The sequence below is a fragment of the Papilio xuthus genome, unplaced genomic scaffold, assembly GCF_000836235.2.
Source record: "Papilio xuthus unplaced genomic scaffold, Pxut_1.1 DF825783.1, whole genome shotgun sequence".
NCBI classification, from domain to species: Eukaryota; Metazoa; Arthropoda; class Insecta; order Lepidoptera; family Papilionidae; genus Papilio; species Papilio xuthus.
The window spans coordinates 2,711,446-2,731,900 of record NW_013532866.1 but is presented as its reverse complement, the minus strand read 5'-3'; the positions used below and the strand labels follow the sequence as shown (position 1 = coordinate 2,731,900).

Here is a 20,455-nt window from a genome sequence, read left to right as displayed (position 1 = left end):
AACCTTCAAATTTAAAAGACAAATCTAAATATGAAATTTCATCAAACACAAACATTTAATAAAGTGTTTTAATTTTTTTTTACCTTAAGTGACAACGCTACACAGACCAGTTTCAGCTAGTGTTATAATAATTTAGTAAATAAAAATGTAATCACCTATTGCTATCATTTTGTAGAATTTCTTTATCTATTATTGTATTATTTATTATCTATTTAATGAACTGTCATTTGTGCTACATTGTAATGTACTGGACATACTTTTTATTAATTTCTTCTCTTCGGCTGCCATTTTAGCTCTATAGTCACCGAAATGAGTTCGCATTAATTGTCTCTTCCTTATAATAGGTTGATTGTTATTTTTTAGAATTGTTAACACCTTCCATGCTTCTTGTACTGGAAAAAAAAAGGGATTGCATTAATTTTATCCTTCACTTAGTGACACATTCCATTCCCACCCATGTCGTAAAAGGAAAGATGGAGAATAAAAAGTTAATTTGGCGGAAGAGACTCATAGGAAGGGGAAAGATTCTCATTCATTTTTTTCTCTTCTCATCTGCAATTGAAAATAATATGTATATGCAGCAGTTGCTTCACTATTCGGGTGAACTCTGGTGGCTGCTTGTTTGTTTGCCACCACAATACAAAAAAACATATATTTTATGAACTGCGCCGTTTTAGGTAACATTTTATGTTTTTAACATACATTTCAGAAAAGAACATATTTAATGAGTTTATTGATTGATATATTAAGGTTATCTTAACAATTTTAAGGTAAGGTACAGTCTAGAACATCTCCAAGCAGTCAACTGGCAAGAGATGGAACAGAACAGATGGTGTTGCCGATCTCTTGTGACAGACCAAGACCCACTTTGATTCGCTACGCATGGAAAGAACTTTTAAAATACTTACACTGTTTCTCGTTGCCTTTTTTCTCATGTAACGATCTTTCAAGCTGTTGTATACACCAGCATAATTGAAGTTGAAACTCCCTCGTCGCTTCCTCAGGATCCTTGTTGTCATTGTCTTTATCTAATTTGTTTGCTTTTTGTATACTATTAGGTTTACCTTTACTATGTAATTTAACAGGCTTAGGCATTTTAATAATGAATTTATATCTTTTTAATAGAAGAATATAAAAATAACTTTAATACCACGTTGTTTTGAATATTCTTGAAATACAAATTGCAAATCTACAGAAAATGTCGTGATGACAAAATGTAATGACAAAGTCAAAAACCATAGACTATGACGGGCAGGGATGGTAATTTTACAATTTTTCAACTAGGGCTGTGCGTCGGTGATACTTTAAAAAACTATCCGTATAAATGGGTCCTATTATAAGTTTCATTTCACACTTCATGTTCAACACTAAGGATTTTACGAAGAAATCGAATGAAATACATCAATATTTCATAACAAGTTAATTCAATTAAGATATATCTGGAGTACCAATCGATTCAATCACTTTAATCGATATTTTTAAGCAGCTCACCTCACTAAGAAGCTAAAATTGACAGATGTGGCCTATTAAATTTGGTCTAAAAATCGGCCCGTGGCCCACATAATGGCCGACAAGCTCTACGAAGCTATCTTAACCGTTGGCTTAAGTTATTGTAACAGCTCACTAGCGCTCTCCTGTCAATGTCAAAAGATTCTCTTTTTAATGTAGCTGTCATGTAATTTTATTTCTTTTATGTATTTTATATGCAAGTAGATATTTTAGCTTATATTCATAAAGAAAAACCTTAGAAAGTTGCACTTTGCGTCCACACAACTTATAAGTAAAATAATGGGCAAAAATATATATAATCTGTTTTTCGATATGGTAGTTTTGATTGCACGAAGGATTTTAATGAAGTGAAATCGTACTAATGTTAAAAATAAATAAATGTAAAAGTTTAGATGCACGGACGGATGTTTGGCGTTACGTATCTCCAGAATGACTAAACAAAACTAGCTGAAATTTAGCATAGAGATAGAATATAGTCGAAAATACAGGGGCATAGTAAAGTTTTTTTTATTCCGCTCGGATTGGAGCCATGGGTGACAATTAGTTATCGATATTTTTCTCTATCGAACGTTTCATAATATTCAAAACTTAACAGAAACCTATAGACAAAAATAGAAAGCATGAATTATAAACTTGTATTGGACGATTTAACCTTTGCCGTTAGCTTGATATTTTAAAGAATTTGATATGCTAATTGCAATTTCAAATCGGTCAGTTTCTGGATAATTTAAATAAAGAAAACATCAATATGTTCGACTGTATAAGAAAACCATAAAACAACTTTGACATTTAACCCTTGGCGTTAATCGCTTAAAATATTCTAAAAACATCTCGAGATTCACGAAATTATTTTATTTAAAACTGTATCAATAGAATCGAATGTGAATTAAGCAAATGAAGTTAAATTTTAGACGTTTTATGCGACCTAAAATTATTAATTTCGTTCCATAATAATTACGTCAAACTAGAGACATATGAATCAACAAAAGACTAGCATAGGAGAGACGACAGATGACATCAAAGGAAGAGTTTAATATACCTAAATAAAGTGGGATGAATATAAGTTCATTTACGTTATTTTCGAATTTATGGTCACCCTACGTGTAATGATTACTTTCTCTGTAAAAGTGAAATGTGTAAAGTCTACAGACGTCGTTTACATTAGCACCTGAGTCGTAATGTGCAAGATGTACTATAAAATAAATATAAAAACATGTTTATGAAACTACTTTCGACTCGTGAGAATCGACAGAATATACTACCACGTATCATGAACGAAATGTAGATTAAAACTTCAAAAGCCTTCATTCTGTTCTTAAACCTTCGTTTATCACGTATTAACTTTGGATTTAAGTAGAAGTAACTTGTTTTTTTGTTTTGCCATCAAATATACAATGAGACATACAGAAATTATTATCTACTTTTTAATTTTTATTCCTAAATATATACTTAATTTGAAACGAATTTTGATCAAGTATTTAACATGAAATAGACATAATAAACTACTTCTTGACGTTGTTTCTAAATTATAAAAGTAATTAAGAACGATTAAAATATTTTTCATATTGAACACAAACACACAATACAATTACTATGATAATTGTTATTATTATAATATTTATATAAAACACTGATTTCTATTTAAAAATTGTTATATAAAATGCATATTTTCTTTTTCAAGAGTTGAGTAGGTACGTTATTATCTGGCTATTTACCTTATTATGTTTGTATACTTGCTGACCGTTTGTAGTATATAGATAAAATCTTCATATTCTCATTTAAAAATTTCTTAATTGTTTCCTGAACAATAAAGTCTGGCATTTGGTATTGAAGTGAATTTAAACATCTTGCGTAACAAAATCATTGGTATCATAACAAACGGAGCATAAGGTTTAAAACAGTACAACACAATCTTAAAAAGACGTTTGCTTGTTGCAGTGTGTGAATATAAATTATGCATGGCAATGTGTGCGTCAGTACCTGCGCGTAGCACTGCAGGTGTGGATGTACGTTATCGTGGCATGCTTTATGAAATAATCACATATATTTTATGTTCTATATTTTAAAATAAATATGGTACTTTTAGTCAGTAAATAGGTAATAGGTCACATACGTTGAGCTAACGACGGCTAATGAAAGAGGAAAATCTTAGAACAAGACGAAAAGATAGACCATCCTTCTAGATAGACCAGTGATTTTGTAAGGAGTAAGAACAGCAAGAGCCACTGGGTGCTGAAAGCGCTTGACCCCCATATTCTAGTCCAGTAAATTTGTATAATATTTGATGATGTAGACAAAAAATCAAATACGGGGCATGTCTTTGTGTATAATAATGACTTTTGGTTATAATTTTTTAGGGTGATATTGCCGTTGTAGTGCAAGTTTCACCGGTGCCCAAACACGTTCTCTACACACGTTCCGACTGTCCCACAAGCGCAGGCTATTCACGACTCAAAGCTACGTACGAACAAGCCATAGACAACACACAGCCACAGTCGACCGCGCTGGCTGACGCGGTGCACGTCTGTGCTTGCGCGCGCTTTTTGCTTTTAAAAAAGTTAAACGTCAAAACTTTTAATCACATTCAATTTGAAATTTTGAACTATTTAAAGATTAGGAATGTAACTGAATTAATTAAACGGAATAAACGTTTTGTGCCATAATCGTAGTGATGTTATATTGTGCGAAGTAGATTGTAAGAATACAAAATGGGTGTTTTAACGAGGTTCCTCTTAGTGACCGTCTTGCTGCCTTGTGTTTTGGGCCAAGCGCAAGCAGAGTGTTTTGGTGCGGGTAGCGTCGCAGGAGCCGCTATCGGTGCTTTCCTTGGAGCCCTTTTACTGGTCGCGGCCGCTTACTACGTAAGGAAACTGTATTGGAAGTCACGCAAAGGTAAGTGAGGCTGTGGTTATTAACTTGTTATTTTCGACGGTTATTTTTTGCTTCAAACGCCCGAGGCGGCATAAGATGAGTGTCGGCAGTCGTACCACGTACTTACCAAGACCTGAATGCAATGACCTTTGTGGCTTTTTAAAATATTCGTCTTCAGTACACTTAAGTCAGTCTAAAAAAAACTTAATTTCATTTCGCACACACGGCAATCTATCACAATTCGAGAAGACACTAATAAAATAGGTAAATACAGAAATAGACTTTCATTTTAGTTTATATCGTGAATAAGGTAGATTGGAAAACTTATTTTCCTCAATCAAACAATTCTTGTTTCTCATAAATAAGAGAAGGGGTTCGCAGAATAAGTTCTGTAATGTCGGTATTCGAATTTCAAACTTATTAGGTAACAAATTGTATATCGTCTTTCGTTTAATTTTTTCGAATTACGAACATTCCAATTGAGAAAGAAGGAGATAGCAACATCAAAAAATACCTGTTCATTCATTAAAAACCGTTTTGAACTGTTGCTAATTAACACGCGGTACTACTCAAAATAAACGTATTTGAGGTGAAAATCCTCAGACCGATTTGATAATTGGATGAGTATTGAAAGTAAAATTTCAAGGACGCGTAACTTTTGGTCATATTTCGTTACAAAAGAGAGACGAAAGATATGACAGAGATTTAAATGTAGTTATAGAGCGGACATTACGAGCACTTAGTTAATTTTCAGTATCTCTATCTGTCATATCTGAACATCTTTTTAAGCATACGGTTTCGTTCGTAGCGTCCTATTTAATGTTAAAAACATATTCGCTCTTTTTTCAAAGAAAATTATAGCCAAGAGTATATAATTAAAATATTTGAATATTTTGTATTTTAAATTATGGGTATTGGGTTCTAGTTATCATATAAATGTTTGGGTTCGAATCCAATAATTCTATGTAAGCCGATTTACTTGGCTTCGTATAATGGATTACGGATGTATCTACCGTTTACAAATTCATTGGAGTAAAATTGACATCTTTCTTATGACATAAGGAAAATTAAATCCTCTATTCTGAAAACAAATAGAACGAAGAGGAAAACAAAACAATATCAACCATAAACAAAAAGAAAACCTCAAAAACTATTAAAAATATGATTAACTCTGCATAATAGAATTTTAAATTAATAACGACGTAGCTCTTAAAAGAGAAATATATTATATAGTAAATAAGCTGTTTTAATTCCTGATATATGATTTGGCAAGTGAGAAACTAGAATAACCTGCTTAACGTGAAAATTGCAGCATACTATAGGACGGCTTAACGGATCTTGATGTAATTTGGCATAGATATAGAACATAGTTTGGAAGAACATAGGCTACTTTTTTTTTTAATTCTGCACGGACAAAGTTACCAGCTAGTGTTCTATATGCTTCAACTGTGTCTGGTCTGTTTATAAATTGGCGAAGTTCACTATCGTTTAGTGACATATTATAGTGCAAAGTTATGATTCAGTCGTATTTTCCGTCGTAATACGATATTATCGGATATGACGACATAAATATTTCGTTGTTATGAAAATTACGGATACTTTGGTATCGTATCAATAATAGAGGATGCGTAGGTAAGGGAAATATTCACTTTCTGTGCTTCCTTCGTCTGTTAGAGGTAGGCAACGTAACAGCAATTGCGGATGTCGATACGCTATTTTGGCGAATTCTGGTGGCCGTTCTATTCTTTGCTACCTTCTTCTTCTTTGTCAGCCGTAAGTCGCCTACTGCTGGGCATAGACCTCTCCCAAAGATCGCCACGATGACTGGTCCTGTGCTACCTGCATCCAGGACGCTCCCGCAACCTTGACCACGTCATCGGACCATCTTGCGGGAGGCTTGCCAAACCTACTTTGCTACCTTATGATATTAAAAAAATAAACGCTATTTGTGTGAAATGTTGGGGGCGAAATCTTGAGTTTTCACTGTCCAAAAACTCATACAAAAACATGTTTTCATACATTATCTCTGAATAAATAAAGATTACAATATTATCTTACTTCTTACTATTTAAAATGCGAATGTTTGGATGGATGTTTATTAAAAGGTATCTCCAGAATAGCTGCATAGAAATCGCTGAAATTTGGTATAGATGTAATAAGATGGAATTGTTTGGAATAACGCATAGACTAATTTAGTTTATTTAGTATATATTTCTAAGTAGTGCAAATTCATAGTCTTTGATATTTTTTCTTTTCTCAACATATTTCTTATGTTTGTTTATAACTTGCCAACATTCACGTTAACGGCACATATTTTATTAACTAAACAAAACTTTCACGACGGTTTCACTCCGCGTACAGTGAGTGTCGGATTATATTTTCCAATTACATTAAAAATAAACTTGTTTTAATTATAAATGTATTTTATCAATTTTCTTTAACTGTTAGTTAATTGACAACTAAGTTTGTATATTATATTATATAAGTTTAATTAAGGTAGGTGAATGGACGACTCAGATGACTAAAGATAGATCGATATAGAGAAAGAAATGTATAGATTAGTAATCTTCGATAAGTAATATAATTGTCAAGTTTCAGTTCCATACATTTTTCAAATTCGTTATGGAATAGCTTCGATGCGAATGCACTTTGTCTAAGGGTAAGGTCCGTCGACCCAACATTGAAATCAAACAGGCACAAAATACTACGCCTACGCTAGTTCATTTATAGGAGTACGTTATTAATTCGTAATTTTTTCCAAGTATATATGAACGTGTTGGTATTTAGCTATATTTTAGTTAACGTTATAGATAACGTTTATCCACTAATTCCCATAGGTATGTAACGTTCCTTAACTGTTTTAACTGAGATAAGATAGTGAGCTATTGTAAGTGCTGTGAGAGAAATTACGTCACGATACATGATTCTAATTGCTCGTACGATAATACGATAAATTATAAAAGGTATCTTGTCTTTATAGTACGGTAAAAGAAGCCCATAAATATCTATAATTTAGTCGGTTGAAAATGGCTATATTTTAAAGTACGAGGGATACCATGTGCAAAAAAAAAGATAGTTCCCATTCTATGTATCCCTTCCTCTATCTATACATCTCCTTCCTATCCTTTTCTTATTAGAAAATGGTGGGAAGGGGAAGAAGAGTAGACTTTGGTTTCTTAATTTTCATTTGACGAGTGTCTTCTTTGTGGTCGATGAACTGGACGATATTTTCTGATGTAGATGTCAGTTTTAAAAATTTAAAAGACAGTTAACTAGAAATTACAAGAATGATCAATTAAGTTTTAAAGGCGTTTATTTTAGGTACAGTTTTGGTTACATGTTTTCTTTATTATTATTTAATGTAATTAAAAGGCAGGATCGCATGAACGATTCACTACAATCAAACAATTACAGCTCTTGTTTCCGTGTGAAAACGGTTTAGTTATTTGAGTGGTCACACGACACCAACAAACGTTGGTTCTCAAACTGTTCACATAAGTAATAATAACAAAATTATGTTATGACTAACTTGACTTGTGTAACATATAGATAAAGCAACATATAATTTCTGACCATCCAAATAAATTACAAAACTTCGGTAAGGTCTTTGTCTTACTAATATTATAAATGCTAATGTTTAGATGGATGGATTTTTTAAGGTATCTCCGGAACGGCTGAATGGATCTCGATTAAATTTGGCATACATATAGAACATAGTCTGGGAGAACACGTAGGCTACGTATTATTTATTTTTGTAGCTAGTATTGTTATAAAAGGATCATATCATATTACTATATTAAAAAATAATATTTAATTTAATAAATATCGATGCAATGCTAGACAGTTTTTGGCTTATACTTTGAGAATCACTGGATTAAGCCAACGCAAAGTTATTTGTGGCATTCATAAATATTCTCGTAATTACAACGAAAATTGTCTGCGTAAGCCATATTTTTGCACAGACGTAAAAACTATATTGTTTTTCTGTGAGACTCGAAACGTTTTACAAATGTTATTGAAATACTTTGATAATTATATTAAAACTCATCAAAATAAGTTTGCGGTATTTTGGCAAAAGATTATATACTATTCTATCATCATCATCATCATCAGCTCATTATACGTCCCCACCGAGGGGAATAAAACATCCATCCATGCATCCAATCACTCACATCTTATCTTACTCTTTACTAATATTAAAATTGTTTAGATGAATGGATGGGTGGATGTTTGAAGGTACCAGCAGAACGGCTGAACGGATCTCGATGAAATTTAGCATACATATAGAACATAGTGTGTAAGAACACAGGCTACTAGTTATGTATTATTCTATGATGTCACCTAAATATAAAAATTCTTCATTTTGAAAGTAAGATATAAAAAAAGGTCTTGACAGACTAAAAGATGGACAAGAAAATGATCCTATAAGGGTTCCGTTTTTTCTTCGCGAGGTATGGAACCCTAAAAAAATGATGAAAAAATTAAATTTGTTTCATTTATTTGTGTTACTTGACCGTATAGTCTCGTTTACGTTTTGAATTAATTGAAACAAAACACGAACGAATTCAATTAATTCGTAACAGAATAACATTAACTCTTCAGTCAACCGAAACGCATTTCCCACTTATTAGTGTTTGGAAGTAGATTAATTTAATTGCTACTTAATAACCAAGTAGTACTTATTTGATTGTTAATTATAAATAAAAAAACTCACCTCCCAGAAATGTTAGTATAGTTAGTAGATCTTAGATATTAAGCTACTTTTGTAACTTTAAAAGAATCATAATGCTTTGTTGTACTATCGTTATAAATATAATGTTCATTGTGTCGTGTACTAACTTTCACATGCGACTCCGTCCGCACAGGATTGAAAAACTTAGCAGCCTATGCGTTCATCCAGACTGTGTTCTACATCTGTGCCAAATTTCATTGAGATCCGTTGTGCTGTTCTTTAGATACTTTCTAACAAACATCCATCCATCTGAACATTCGTATTTGATATATAAACACGGCTAAACACTAACGTATCTTCGTCCGGTGGCGGCATCGACTAGTTCCGAGCCCATCGGGGGCCCTTCATCAGGATGAGTGGTACTGGTATTATTGCCGCCACCGGACGAAGATACGTGAGTGTTTAGCCGTGTTTATATATCAGTTTAGTATAATGTCTCACGAAAGTTTGAATAATTTAACATTCGCATTTATAATATTAGTAAGATATACTTAACTAAATGGTTTCCTTTTTAAACTGTTCGAGTTGTTAGTGAATTTGTTATCGTTTTGTGACGGTTGATAGTTTTTAATTGTACAATTTTATGCTCTATTTTAAATGTTATTTAATCGATTAGGTTGAGTGAAATTACGTGATATAACTTCAACTATAAAAAGAGCATAGTTTTTTTTTATACCGCGCAGACGGAGTCACGAACGTCAACTAGTTTTAAACATTATTAGTATCATTTAGAACGAATGGCGCGCTTTCGTTACTAAGTCAAGTGTCAGATTGATTAGTGAGGGGACATAAGCGTTGATATTTTAATAAGGCTAGTGTTGCGCTTATACACCGGTTCAGTATCGGATTTTCTTCCTAACACTAGTAATATAAAAAAACGTTGAAATGAAACCAAAATCCACTGATAACTTGTTTCTCTCTCGTTCTGAGAACTCAGATGTTTTTGTTTATGTTTCGGCAGTAAGAATACTCAATAACACAAAGTAATGTAAACGGATTGAATGAAAATTGCATATATACTTTTTTCTTTTTTTGTTTTGATGAATTTACGTAAAACGTAAGTTCCTTATCTAACAGAACTCGTGTTTCGTTTCACTCCATATTGAGATGAAATCAAGTCTCCCGTGTAGTAAACATGCGGACGTTTTGACTGGATTCCACAGACAAAACGGCATGTTTTAATCGCAACATTCCGAGAAGTGATCTTTCTACTGTAAAGTGACACATTCATTTAGAAATCCGGATTTTAAAGTAAATTAAACACGGCATATTTTGTATAATAGTTTCTAGAAGATATTTAAAAGAACATTCGGTCTTAGAAACTGTAGAATTCATTTGCTTTGGTATATAATTGGTACATATCTGAGAAGAAATTCAAAGATATGTGTGAAGTCAACCAACCCGCACTTGGCCAGCGTGGTTGACTATGGCCTAATCAACCTTCACCTAGGGTAGGCTTCGAGCCCCTCGATGGGGACGTATATTGAGCTGATGATGATGACCCTATGTCTAATTCTGATTTAACGCACCTTTCTCGTATCATACTTTTCGTACAAATCTATACGTTTGCAGTTAACTAGTGAAGTTCTTTATTAACCTGTTTGTGTTAATAAAAAATCGATTAATGTAGCGAATGATAGTGATGTAAAAAGTATCATTATCATGGGGGTTACAAGCTTACACACTCGCTTTGTTCTATTCCGGTTTTATCGCAAAACATATGATTAACCGCGTATAAGATTGATGTATACGCTATGCGCTATACATTTGTAGCGTATAGTTCATACCACATTGAAACCTAAAGTATTTAAACATAGCGACCATTCCTTGTAGATTTAAATGTTGTTTAACTAAAATGTTACTAATTTTATAAATACGAATGTATGGATGGATTGATGGATGTTTGTGTGAAAGTATGACCAGGACGGCTGTACGGATTCGGTTTTGAATAACACATAGGTTACTAACTATTTTTTTATTATAATTCCACACGGACGGAGTCGCGGGCTAGTAAACAATCGTGCTTACACGTCCTTGACATACCAATATTATTAAGTACATGCTTGATTTATGTTGACAACATTTTAATAGTAAAATTATATCTTATCGTATTAGTGGTGATGATAGTCTAGAATGCAACGTTTCTCAAATATCACACGTTCGATAAAGTAATGCGTAGTATCAATTCATCATCATCAGCTACGTCCCCACCGAGGGGCTCGGTGCCTACCCTAAGTTAAGGGTAATTAGGCCATAGTCAACCACGCTGGCCAAGTGCGGGTTGACTTCACACATATCTTTGAATTTCTTCTCAGATATGTGCAGGTTGCATCACGATGTTTTCCTTCACCGTAAGAACGTCGGATAAATGTACATATGTAAATCAGAAATCGAAAAACACATTGGTACATGGCGGGACTCGAACCTAGGACCTGCAGATTGCAAGTCAAGTGCTTGACCACTGAGCCACCGACGCTCAATATCGTAGTATCAATTACGTACTATAAAATAATTGACTATTCGCTTTTTATAAATAAAACGCATTTAACGGATCAGACGTAAAAATTCTATATGTCTAAAAATACCTTTTCTTAGCTATATTTGTTTTCTCTTTTATGCAATCGATCCTCTAAAATTATAAGGATTTTAGTGGATGTTTTTTTTAAATTTAAATAAACAAAGTACGAATAGTTTATTACTTCTCGTTTAAATAATGCCTTCGTTCATATAACCGCCGAAACAAATGACATTCCATTTTCAAATTCTTCGAACGAATAAATCTGAACAATGACAATGGAGCTTTGACCCTGTTCGAAATTCAAAAACGTCGAAGGAGTTGCCTCTAAAATAAAAACAAAAGGCCTGACTAATTGTTTTGGGTGCGGGGAGAAGGACCAGTAAGAATCCTTGGCATTTGAAGGACGATGACGTCACGGATACAGGTATCCCTAATGTAGTCCGGTTGGTGACAATTGGCCCATTGACTTTTATAATTTTTCTGTATTTGAAAAAGTGTACTAAGATTCCTTGATATTTCAAATGTACTATTTTTTTTCGTAAAACAAATAATATTGCGATGTTCATTGATATGTAATTAGTTTATATAGAAAGATGGACTTAAATACGATAATTTTAAATATATGAGTAAACTCATACGGTCATAAAACTCGACTTAAGTATATTACGTGACCAGCCTCGGTTCCAATGAAATTGTTTATAGCTGTTTTAAGTGCCGAGTTACCACGTGAAGGAAAACATCGTGCGCTAAATGCCACGTCCAAGACAATGTCATTACAAATCATAGTATAAAAGTAATTTGTCCTTATATTCATCAACAACTCACTATATGTCCAAACTGAGGGGCTCCAAGCTTACCCTAAGTTAGGGGTGACTAGGCCATTGTCAACCACGCTGGCCCAGTGCGGGTTGACTTCATATATGTCTTTGAATTTTTTCTCAGATATATTATTCTTCCTTATATTCGTAACATAGAAAATTAGATAAAGTTGAATGAGTTACATATGGTTGGTATCCGCGGGAAACTAAAATTTTAATTAGTAGCCTATGTGTTCTTCAAACTATGTTATACATCTATGTCAAATTTTAGCGAGATCCATGCAGCTGTTCTGGAGTTAATTTCTAACAAACATTCATGCATGCATGCTTTTAAATAGATGGACGAATTCGCAGAAACTAATATTAGTTTGACTCTATTGCTATCAAATTACCTATAGATTTGTTTAGAAAAAATTTGCTTTGAAACATATTCAATCTGAAGGAGACAGGTGTCATAAGCATATAGGTTGTCATTGTAAAGGAACTTAAAGGTCACTGAGCACTTTTACAAAGGAAATGAGCCTCAATTGAGTAACTATAATCGTATTATCGACGCATTCTTGCGAATAAACAAGTTATCGTCACCTGTAAATTGTCGCGTGTCTCATCACTAAACGTGCATTATCTATCGCTCATTGTCAATGTGATATCGGCAATAGGGATGTGACACGATTCTTTAGTTCACTATTTATCGATGTACGTGGCATGCAATTTGTTAACAATTTATTTACGATGTATGGTATACTATACAAAATGAACATAAGGGTTAATATGTATAGAACCGTATCTATAGATAACCGAAGATTTAGTGTATAGGGAGGGAAGTTGTTGGATGAGTTGCGCGGTCTACATACTGTAGGCATTGAAGACCAATCCGGTAATAATAACAGCCCGCGCCGAGGTTCCTGAGGGAGCTCTCGAGCTTAGTTACTCTTAAACGAGGTTTAGGCTAAGTGTCACCTGCGCTCGGCCACCTCAAGCCCGGTGAAGCTGTAAATGCCTCAAGGCAAACAGTGACAATAAAAAAAAGGCATTGAAGATAACCAATAGTAGACTAATACTGATAATGATTACTTGGCATTAAGATAATCGATTCATATATACATCACTATTACAATAAGTATGTCCGAGTGTATGACTCAAGGTCGTATTGTCTCAGTAATTATGTTAAACGTGGTAACACTGGTTATGTGCACACCTGTCGCGGCCTCTTGTGTTTATTCAATAAACTACAGATAAAAGAATTTTTATATTTCATTCAAGTTAAATGTCTTTATTAAAATTCATTCAGAATTATTTGATGCGCAATTGTTTAATTTTGTGTTTATTTTAACAATCCCATTAAGTAAAGAAATCGATTTTGCTTGACTTGAAGATATTAGAGTCCTAAGGATGTTACTAATATAACTAGCCGTCGCCCGCGACTCCGTTCGTGAGGGATATAAAATAATAGATGTTGGCCGATTCTCAGATCTACTCAATATGCTCACAAAATTTCATGAGAATCGGTCAAGCCGTTTCGGAGCAGTATGGGAACGAAAATTGTGACACGAGAATTTTATATATAAGATAAATGCAAAAGTTAGGATGGATAAATGTTTGTTAGAAGTTATCTCTAGAATGACTGCCTTAGACTTAGACCTTGATGAAATTTAGCATAGATGTATCTGAAAGAACACATAGGCTACTAATTATTATTTTTTAATTCCACGCGGATTAAGTCGTGGGCGGCAGCTAGTAAATACAACTTTTGGCGCAGTTCGTAATTTTTCCCGTTTATGTCAATAGAAAGTAACTGATTACGTAATTATTGGAAAGCATAGGCTCTTAGTATTTAATGTGAATCATTTCCTATCTTCTATTGTGAGATGTCATGTGAATAGTGACTTTGAGAATGAAATGCGTATGTGGTAAAAACATACGGAATCAACTTGCAAGTATTTCTGTTCTTTTTTCTTAATTTGCATAGTAAGTTGTATAAAATAAGCACTAAGTTTTTGTCTTCCATCTTGATATGTACCTTGGTAATAAATTCTCGTGTCACAATGTTAGGTTACCATACTTCTTAGAAACATATTGGCCGATTCTTATAAAAAATTATTTGCATTTACAGTTGGTCTGAGAATCGGCTACCATCAATGTTTAATCCTGTTGGACAGAGTCGCAGGCGAAAGTTACGTTATAAACATTAATGATAATAAATCGGTCATCATCAGCTAACTATACGTCCCCACCGAAGGGCTCGGAGCCTACCCTGAGTTAAGGGTGATTAGGCCATAGTCAACCACGCTGGCCACGTGCGGGTTGGTTGACTTCACACATATCTTTGAATTACTTCTCATATATGTGCAGGTTGCATCACGATGTTTTCCTTCACCGTAAGAACGTCGGATAAATGTACATATGTAAATTGAAAATTGAAAAACACATTGGTACATGGCGGGATTCGAACCCAGGACCTGCAGATTGCAAGTCAATTGCTTGACCACTGAGCCGGTATTTTAACACGAAAATACAATAGTATTTTTCGATTTAATGTATTTTTAGCACAGGGTCGGTAACATCAACAACATGCATGCATTAAATGTAAAATACCTTGAATGCTGTTGTTTGTTTATATTAATTAAAAAAAAAACAAGGGTCCGATACGCGTCGATCGGAGTATAGTGAGCTATGTGGGTCAGGCGCGGAATGCCGCCCGGCGAGCCGCTCCCACCTGCTCGCCCCGCGTAAACTAACTGATAGGGTTGCCCACCCCTAGTTTATCATACGGTCTTTGTATCTGTCGAATGATAACTTATTATCTTATGAAAGATATTACTAATTTCATAATATTCAAAATACGACTTAGGATCCTTCAAGAAGAGAGCATACTATTTCCTTAAAGGCTGGCAACGCATCTGCAGTTCCTCTGGTGTTATGTCCATGGGTGCCGTTAAACACCTCTGTGTTCTAGCCGCTCATTTGCTCCTTTGTCTTATAAAAAAAATTACGACCTAAAAGGAATTCGTGAGAAAAATGTAATAACTAAATGTGACCAAAACTTACAAAGATATCATCTGTGATTCGAGTTTGTTAAAAAGATAAATAAAGAAAAAGGCATGGGCATATGGTAAATATAAGTTAGAGCTTCCGTAAAGCGAAGTTACATAGATATGTTTAGTTGTTTACTTCCTAACCTATCTTTAGGTCAAAGGTGGCAACCCTAGCACGCAGGTGTGTGCGTCGTGATGAGCTTTCGTTTCGGCCATGTTTGTAATAAAAAAAAGTTGACATTGGTATGACGATGCGGTGTCGGAAATGCAATTTCAATGTTTTTATACACATTTCAGTTTAGGCTGTGGTTTCCTTGAATAAGATCGTATTTGAAGATACTAATTTGGTAATGAACACGCTAAAACACTAACTATGGGTATCTAAGGCCAAAATTTTGGGATATGTTTTACAGAGAGATTTTGGTATCAGAAATCCACGGTAAGCCGATGAAGTCTACTATAAACTGACCGCTTGTTGTAAGCACATAAAACCTCTTTTCTAGTATCGTCGTACATCGCCCACTGACCGAATGATCTAGAATGATTGGAAAGCCCATTCGATAGTGCGTAGTGAATCTATATCCTATATATTCACGACTTCCTAACACGCGAGGTCAGCTGGAACAAACAATTATCAATAATATTAGGTTTTTCATCCATACAAATTGATAAGTAAAAACATTGGATATATGCGGATAGGTAAATAAATATTTAATGAATAGAAAATAGTGTCTGATATATACTTACTCCGCTGGCGCATCGACTCAAAGTGGGTCTTGGCCTCCGACACAAGAGATCGCCAAAGTCGCCTGTCTTGCGCCTTCTCCTACCAGTCCATCGTTTGTAGCTCTCGCAGATCCAGTCTGATATATATTTAACCTAATTATGAAAGGAGGGAATTCTAATTAATTTTAGCTAATTTTTAAGTCTCTTCTCCTTGCCGCTCTTTTATTACAACGAGATGATGGAAAGGGGATATGGATTTGATGGAGAAGACGTATAGTAAGGCAAATATTCTCTTTCTGTGTCAAGTATCAAAATAATAATTTATTACCATGTAATTTGATTTACGAAACATTTTCATGGAATATAAATGATATTCGAAACGTCTGAAAACCAATCGGTAATTTTTGCTGTTCAATATTTTAGTCAGCATTTTACGAAATTCATGGAAAAATTTTATTGAAATTATTTAACTTTATAAGAATATGCTTTTTTATGTCATAAGGTACCTTTCATCGACGGAGGCGGGAAATATTTTCCCTTCTCATGCATCCCCTCATCAGGATACCTCTACTTCCCATCATTTCCTTATAAGAAAAAGGGTGGGAAGGGTAAGAGGACTAAATTAGGCCTCCGGGATGCACACTCATCAGACGAAACACAGAATTACGTTCCTTTGCAATTTTTTCCTTTTGAATTGAGACTAACACGCATCAATTGATTTTTATATATATAGATAAGGTAATATGCAGGCATATTTACAGATTTAAACGCCTGTATATGATTATAAAATCTGTAAATATTTATTGGTTAATGTTTTTATTTTTATTTATAGTTACATCCTATGAGGCATGTTAAAGTCATTCCTGTATTTTTCTCCACCGATAAAAATTATAAGCGTATTTTTATCTGACATTTTAGTCCCAAGGGAAAGAAATTATTTCTAACAACAGCTCTCAAAGGTTAAAACTTTAACACCTCGTTAGGTAATATAAATAGCTTGTTTTTTTATTTTCATGACACAGAACGCTTCAAAGGTTATTAACGCAGTCTCTTGGATTTCTCATACTGTACATACACCCCTTACTCCCTCAATAAACATCAATACTCTTGAATGTGGCAGTACGTAAAATATATTTTTCCCTTATAGCAATTTTGTTTGATATAAATTTCAACCCTAGCTTTAAATCATTTTTTTTTACTAAGTACGTTGTAAATCTGAGATAACAGTTTAATGTTTGTCAGCTTTATACGGACTTAAGATTTACTTGATTGTAGATGATGTCATTGCAATAATGATATCATGTGTTTACATTCGGTGTGATCAACAAGTGTATCTAAAAAAACACGCATTGTTCCCTTATAGTATTATAGACATAATAGTTGAATATACGTCGATAGTTTTATAACTGTCATCTCCCTGTCCTTGTCTCACTCATTTAGGGTAGGCGTGCCAGTTTACGTCCACCAGATTCCCTTCTTGACCGTGTCGCCTTATAAAAAATCCATCAATCTCTTCCTAAACATACGGATGTATCCATGGTGTATTAAAACAACTTAAACAGTTTAGAAAGAGCGTGTGTGGCTCAGGTGTAAGCACTTAACTTGTAATCTGCAGGGGTTCAGATGCATGTATCGGTGAAGAGATTCAAAGATATCTGTGAAGTCTACCAATTCGGAGTGGGCCAGCTTTGTTGACTATGGCCTAATCACCCCTCTAACTTAGCGTAGGCTCCGAGTCTCAGTGGGGACGTATAGAGAACTGAGTAAAAGAAAAGTGGAAAAAGGAGCCAGCTATGTAGAAACGGCCTAAACATTCTGGTTTTCAATTGGTTCCTTTGCATCCACCATAATAATAACATAAAAATGGAATCATTATTACTTGAAGTTATTTAGGGTTGGCGCACTAGTTTTCGTCCTCTAAACTCTTCTTGATTATGTCACCTAGTACGTAATCCATGTAACTCTTCCTAAACATACAGAAGTATCTATCAAGTATTAACGTATGAATAGTTTAATCCATGAAATCTCGTTGTTAAATACTAGTTATGAACCTTTAGACGGCTTAGAATTGTCTTGCATAATATTTTCAATCAAAACATTATGAACAGTGTCAAGATGTTATATCTGTAAGATCAATATCGATAAGATTGTGTCGCGGCCATCTTGATTCGTGTTTATTTTTTAGTGTTCGTCCATATCGTTTACACTGCAGTCTGTTTCATGAGTAAGTCTTATACAATTAATTTTATACTACGATTTTTAACTTATATCATACACTAGCTGTAGCCCGCGAGTCCGTCCGCGTGGAATTAAAAAAAAATTAATTACTTCCCGGCAATTATCAGATTTTTTCTCCACTTTCAAACCTTACCTATACCTCCACGAATATTTCAAGACCAAGATAAGATAATCCGTTCAGCCGTTCTCGAGTTTAAGCGAGACTAACGAACAGCAATTGACTTTTATATATAGAGATGTAATTTGTAACTTTTATGAGTTTTTACTATTACAAAGTGACATCTCTTTTTTTCATACCGAATGAAACGGATGTTATGTAAATTTTGATGAAAGAATCATCATTATAAAAACCGTTTATCGTACGTATGATTTCCTTAAAGGAGGTTTTTTTATAGTTTAATTTCCTCATATCAAAGTTGCTTCTTTCTTTGTCTCCTGCAACCTAAACCAAAACGATCTTTCTTACCTTCTATGAATGTCGGCATATCTTAGCCTCTACCTTAGATACTAATTTACTGATCTTTGGATACATGAGTATACTGTTCAGTGGATGCTGCATCATTGTGTACTACCGCATTCGAGTACCTCGCCCACCATATTTGTAATACAATTGACGTACCAACGATAAGGTCGCGAAAATTCTAATGTAAGTCACACACGGTAGATTTTGCAAAACAATTTTGCTACAAGTAACAAAACTCTTGCTATCTGTAGAATTCCAGAAACTTTTTATTAGACTAACTATAGCCCGCGATTCCGTCCTCGCAGAATTAAAAAAAAAATTAATTAGTAGCTTATGTGTTCTACCAAACTATGTTCTATGTGTATGCTAAATTTCAGCGAGGTCTATGCATCTGGAGATACCCTCAAACAATCACCATCCATCCATCCATCCTTCCACACATTCGCATTTATAATATTACTTGCTGTCTCCCGCGACTACGTCCGCGCGGCATTAAAAAAACTTAATTAGTAGGCTATGTGTTGTTCCAGACTATGATTTACATCTATGCCAAATTTTATCCAGATCCGCAGTCGCTCCGGCGATACCTTCAAACATCCATCTAAACATTTTAATTTATAATATTAGTAACAAGTAACATATTAGTAAGATAATTCGTTGGATGATTGTGTGTTTTTACCCAAGTTTATCGATAGTGGCAAACTATAGTAAGCTTAAAACCATGTAATTTCTATCGTGTGTGACTACATAAAGACGCAACTCGCAAACATGCGAAGTTTACAATTGGCGTTGTTTGTATGCCTTTGTGTACATAACTTGTTATCAGATAAGGCGATATTGCGATGTGTTTGAAAAGATTTTTCTATACTTTATATTCGCCTTGATCGCGTTTTTTTTTTGTTTACAATCGCTAGGGTTGACAAAAATTATAAATAGAAAATTTATTGAGGTTATTTTCATAGAAGGCCTAAGTTAAATAATCCTCTTTCCTTTTCCATCCTTTACTTATGAGGAAAAGATGGGAAAGGGATAGGAATTTGACAGAAGAGGTAATGCATACGAAGGGGAAATATTCGCTTTCTGCGCGTCGTCTCCTCCGTCGATTAAAGGTAGGCAACGTATCTGCAATTGCGGATGTCTATGGGCAGCGAACGCCTCGCTATTTCGGCGAATGTTGGTGGCTCGTTTAGCACCTTTTAATGTAAAAAAATCACTAAACGAAACACGACAAATTTAAAATGTATTTATATTTGTATCAGAATGTATATTAATATACACAGTTTCTTTATTTAGGCTCATTTCAATTTAAATGTTTGTTTTTATGTCAATTACGAATATTGATGCTTTTATATGATTTGATTGCTATAAGTTTGAATAAAATAAAGAACTTTTGAAGGTCGCAGACTTACTACGTTGTTTAAATGGTAATAAAGCTTTAACGTGGTTTTCCCCTGGCAGATACAATAATACCTTACTAATATTAAAAATGCAAATGTTTAGATATATGGAACATAGCCTGGAAGAACACATTGGCTACTAATCAAG

General features: G+C 34.1%; 2 protein-coding genes across 3 annotated transcripts in view; one reads left to right on the top strand and one right to left on the bottom strand.

The window, feature by feature from the left end:
• Positions 1 to 93: 93 nt before the first annotated feature.
• Positions 94 to 1,233, bottom strand: LOC106125715 (UPF0488 protein CG14286). Its single transcript, XM_013323014.1, has 2 exons — positions 909 to 1,233; positions 94 to 392 (listed from the first exon to the last, which is right to left on the bottom strand). Exons 1-2 carry the CDS (start codon positions 1,093 to 1,095, stop codon positions 205 to 207), a joined length of 375 nt encoding a protein of 124 aa, XP_013178468.1. The 5' UTR covers positions 1,096 to 1,233; the 3' UTR covers positions 94 to 204.
• Positions 1,234 to 3,991: 2,758 nt separating this feature from the next.
• Positions 3,992 to 20,455, top strand: part of LOC106125760 (uncharacterized) — a 44,820-nt gene continuing 28,356 nt past the window's right edge. Inside the window, exon 1 of one of the 2 annotated variants that reach the window (XM_013323082.1) lies at positions 3,992 to 4,401. In XM_013323082.1, the coding sequence (XP_013178536.1) occupies positions 4,218 to 4,401 (184 nt within the window). In that variant the 5' untranslated portion in view covers positions 3,992 to 4,217. Of the gene's footprint in view, positions 4,402 to 18,411; positions 18,434 to 20,455 lie in introns of those variants that run through there. The other variant, XM_013323084.1, reaches the window with a different exon arrangement.

Coding starts and splice junctions, on each gene's coding strand:
- LOC106125715 (XM_013323014.1), bottom strand. CDS start 1,095: ATGCCTAAGCCTGTTAAATTACATAGTAAAGGTAAACCTAATAGTATA. Junction 393..908: donor AAAAGGCAACGAGAAACAGT/GTAAGTATTTTA, acceptor TTTTTTTTCCAG/TACAAGAAGCATGGAAGGTG.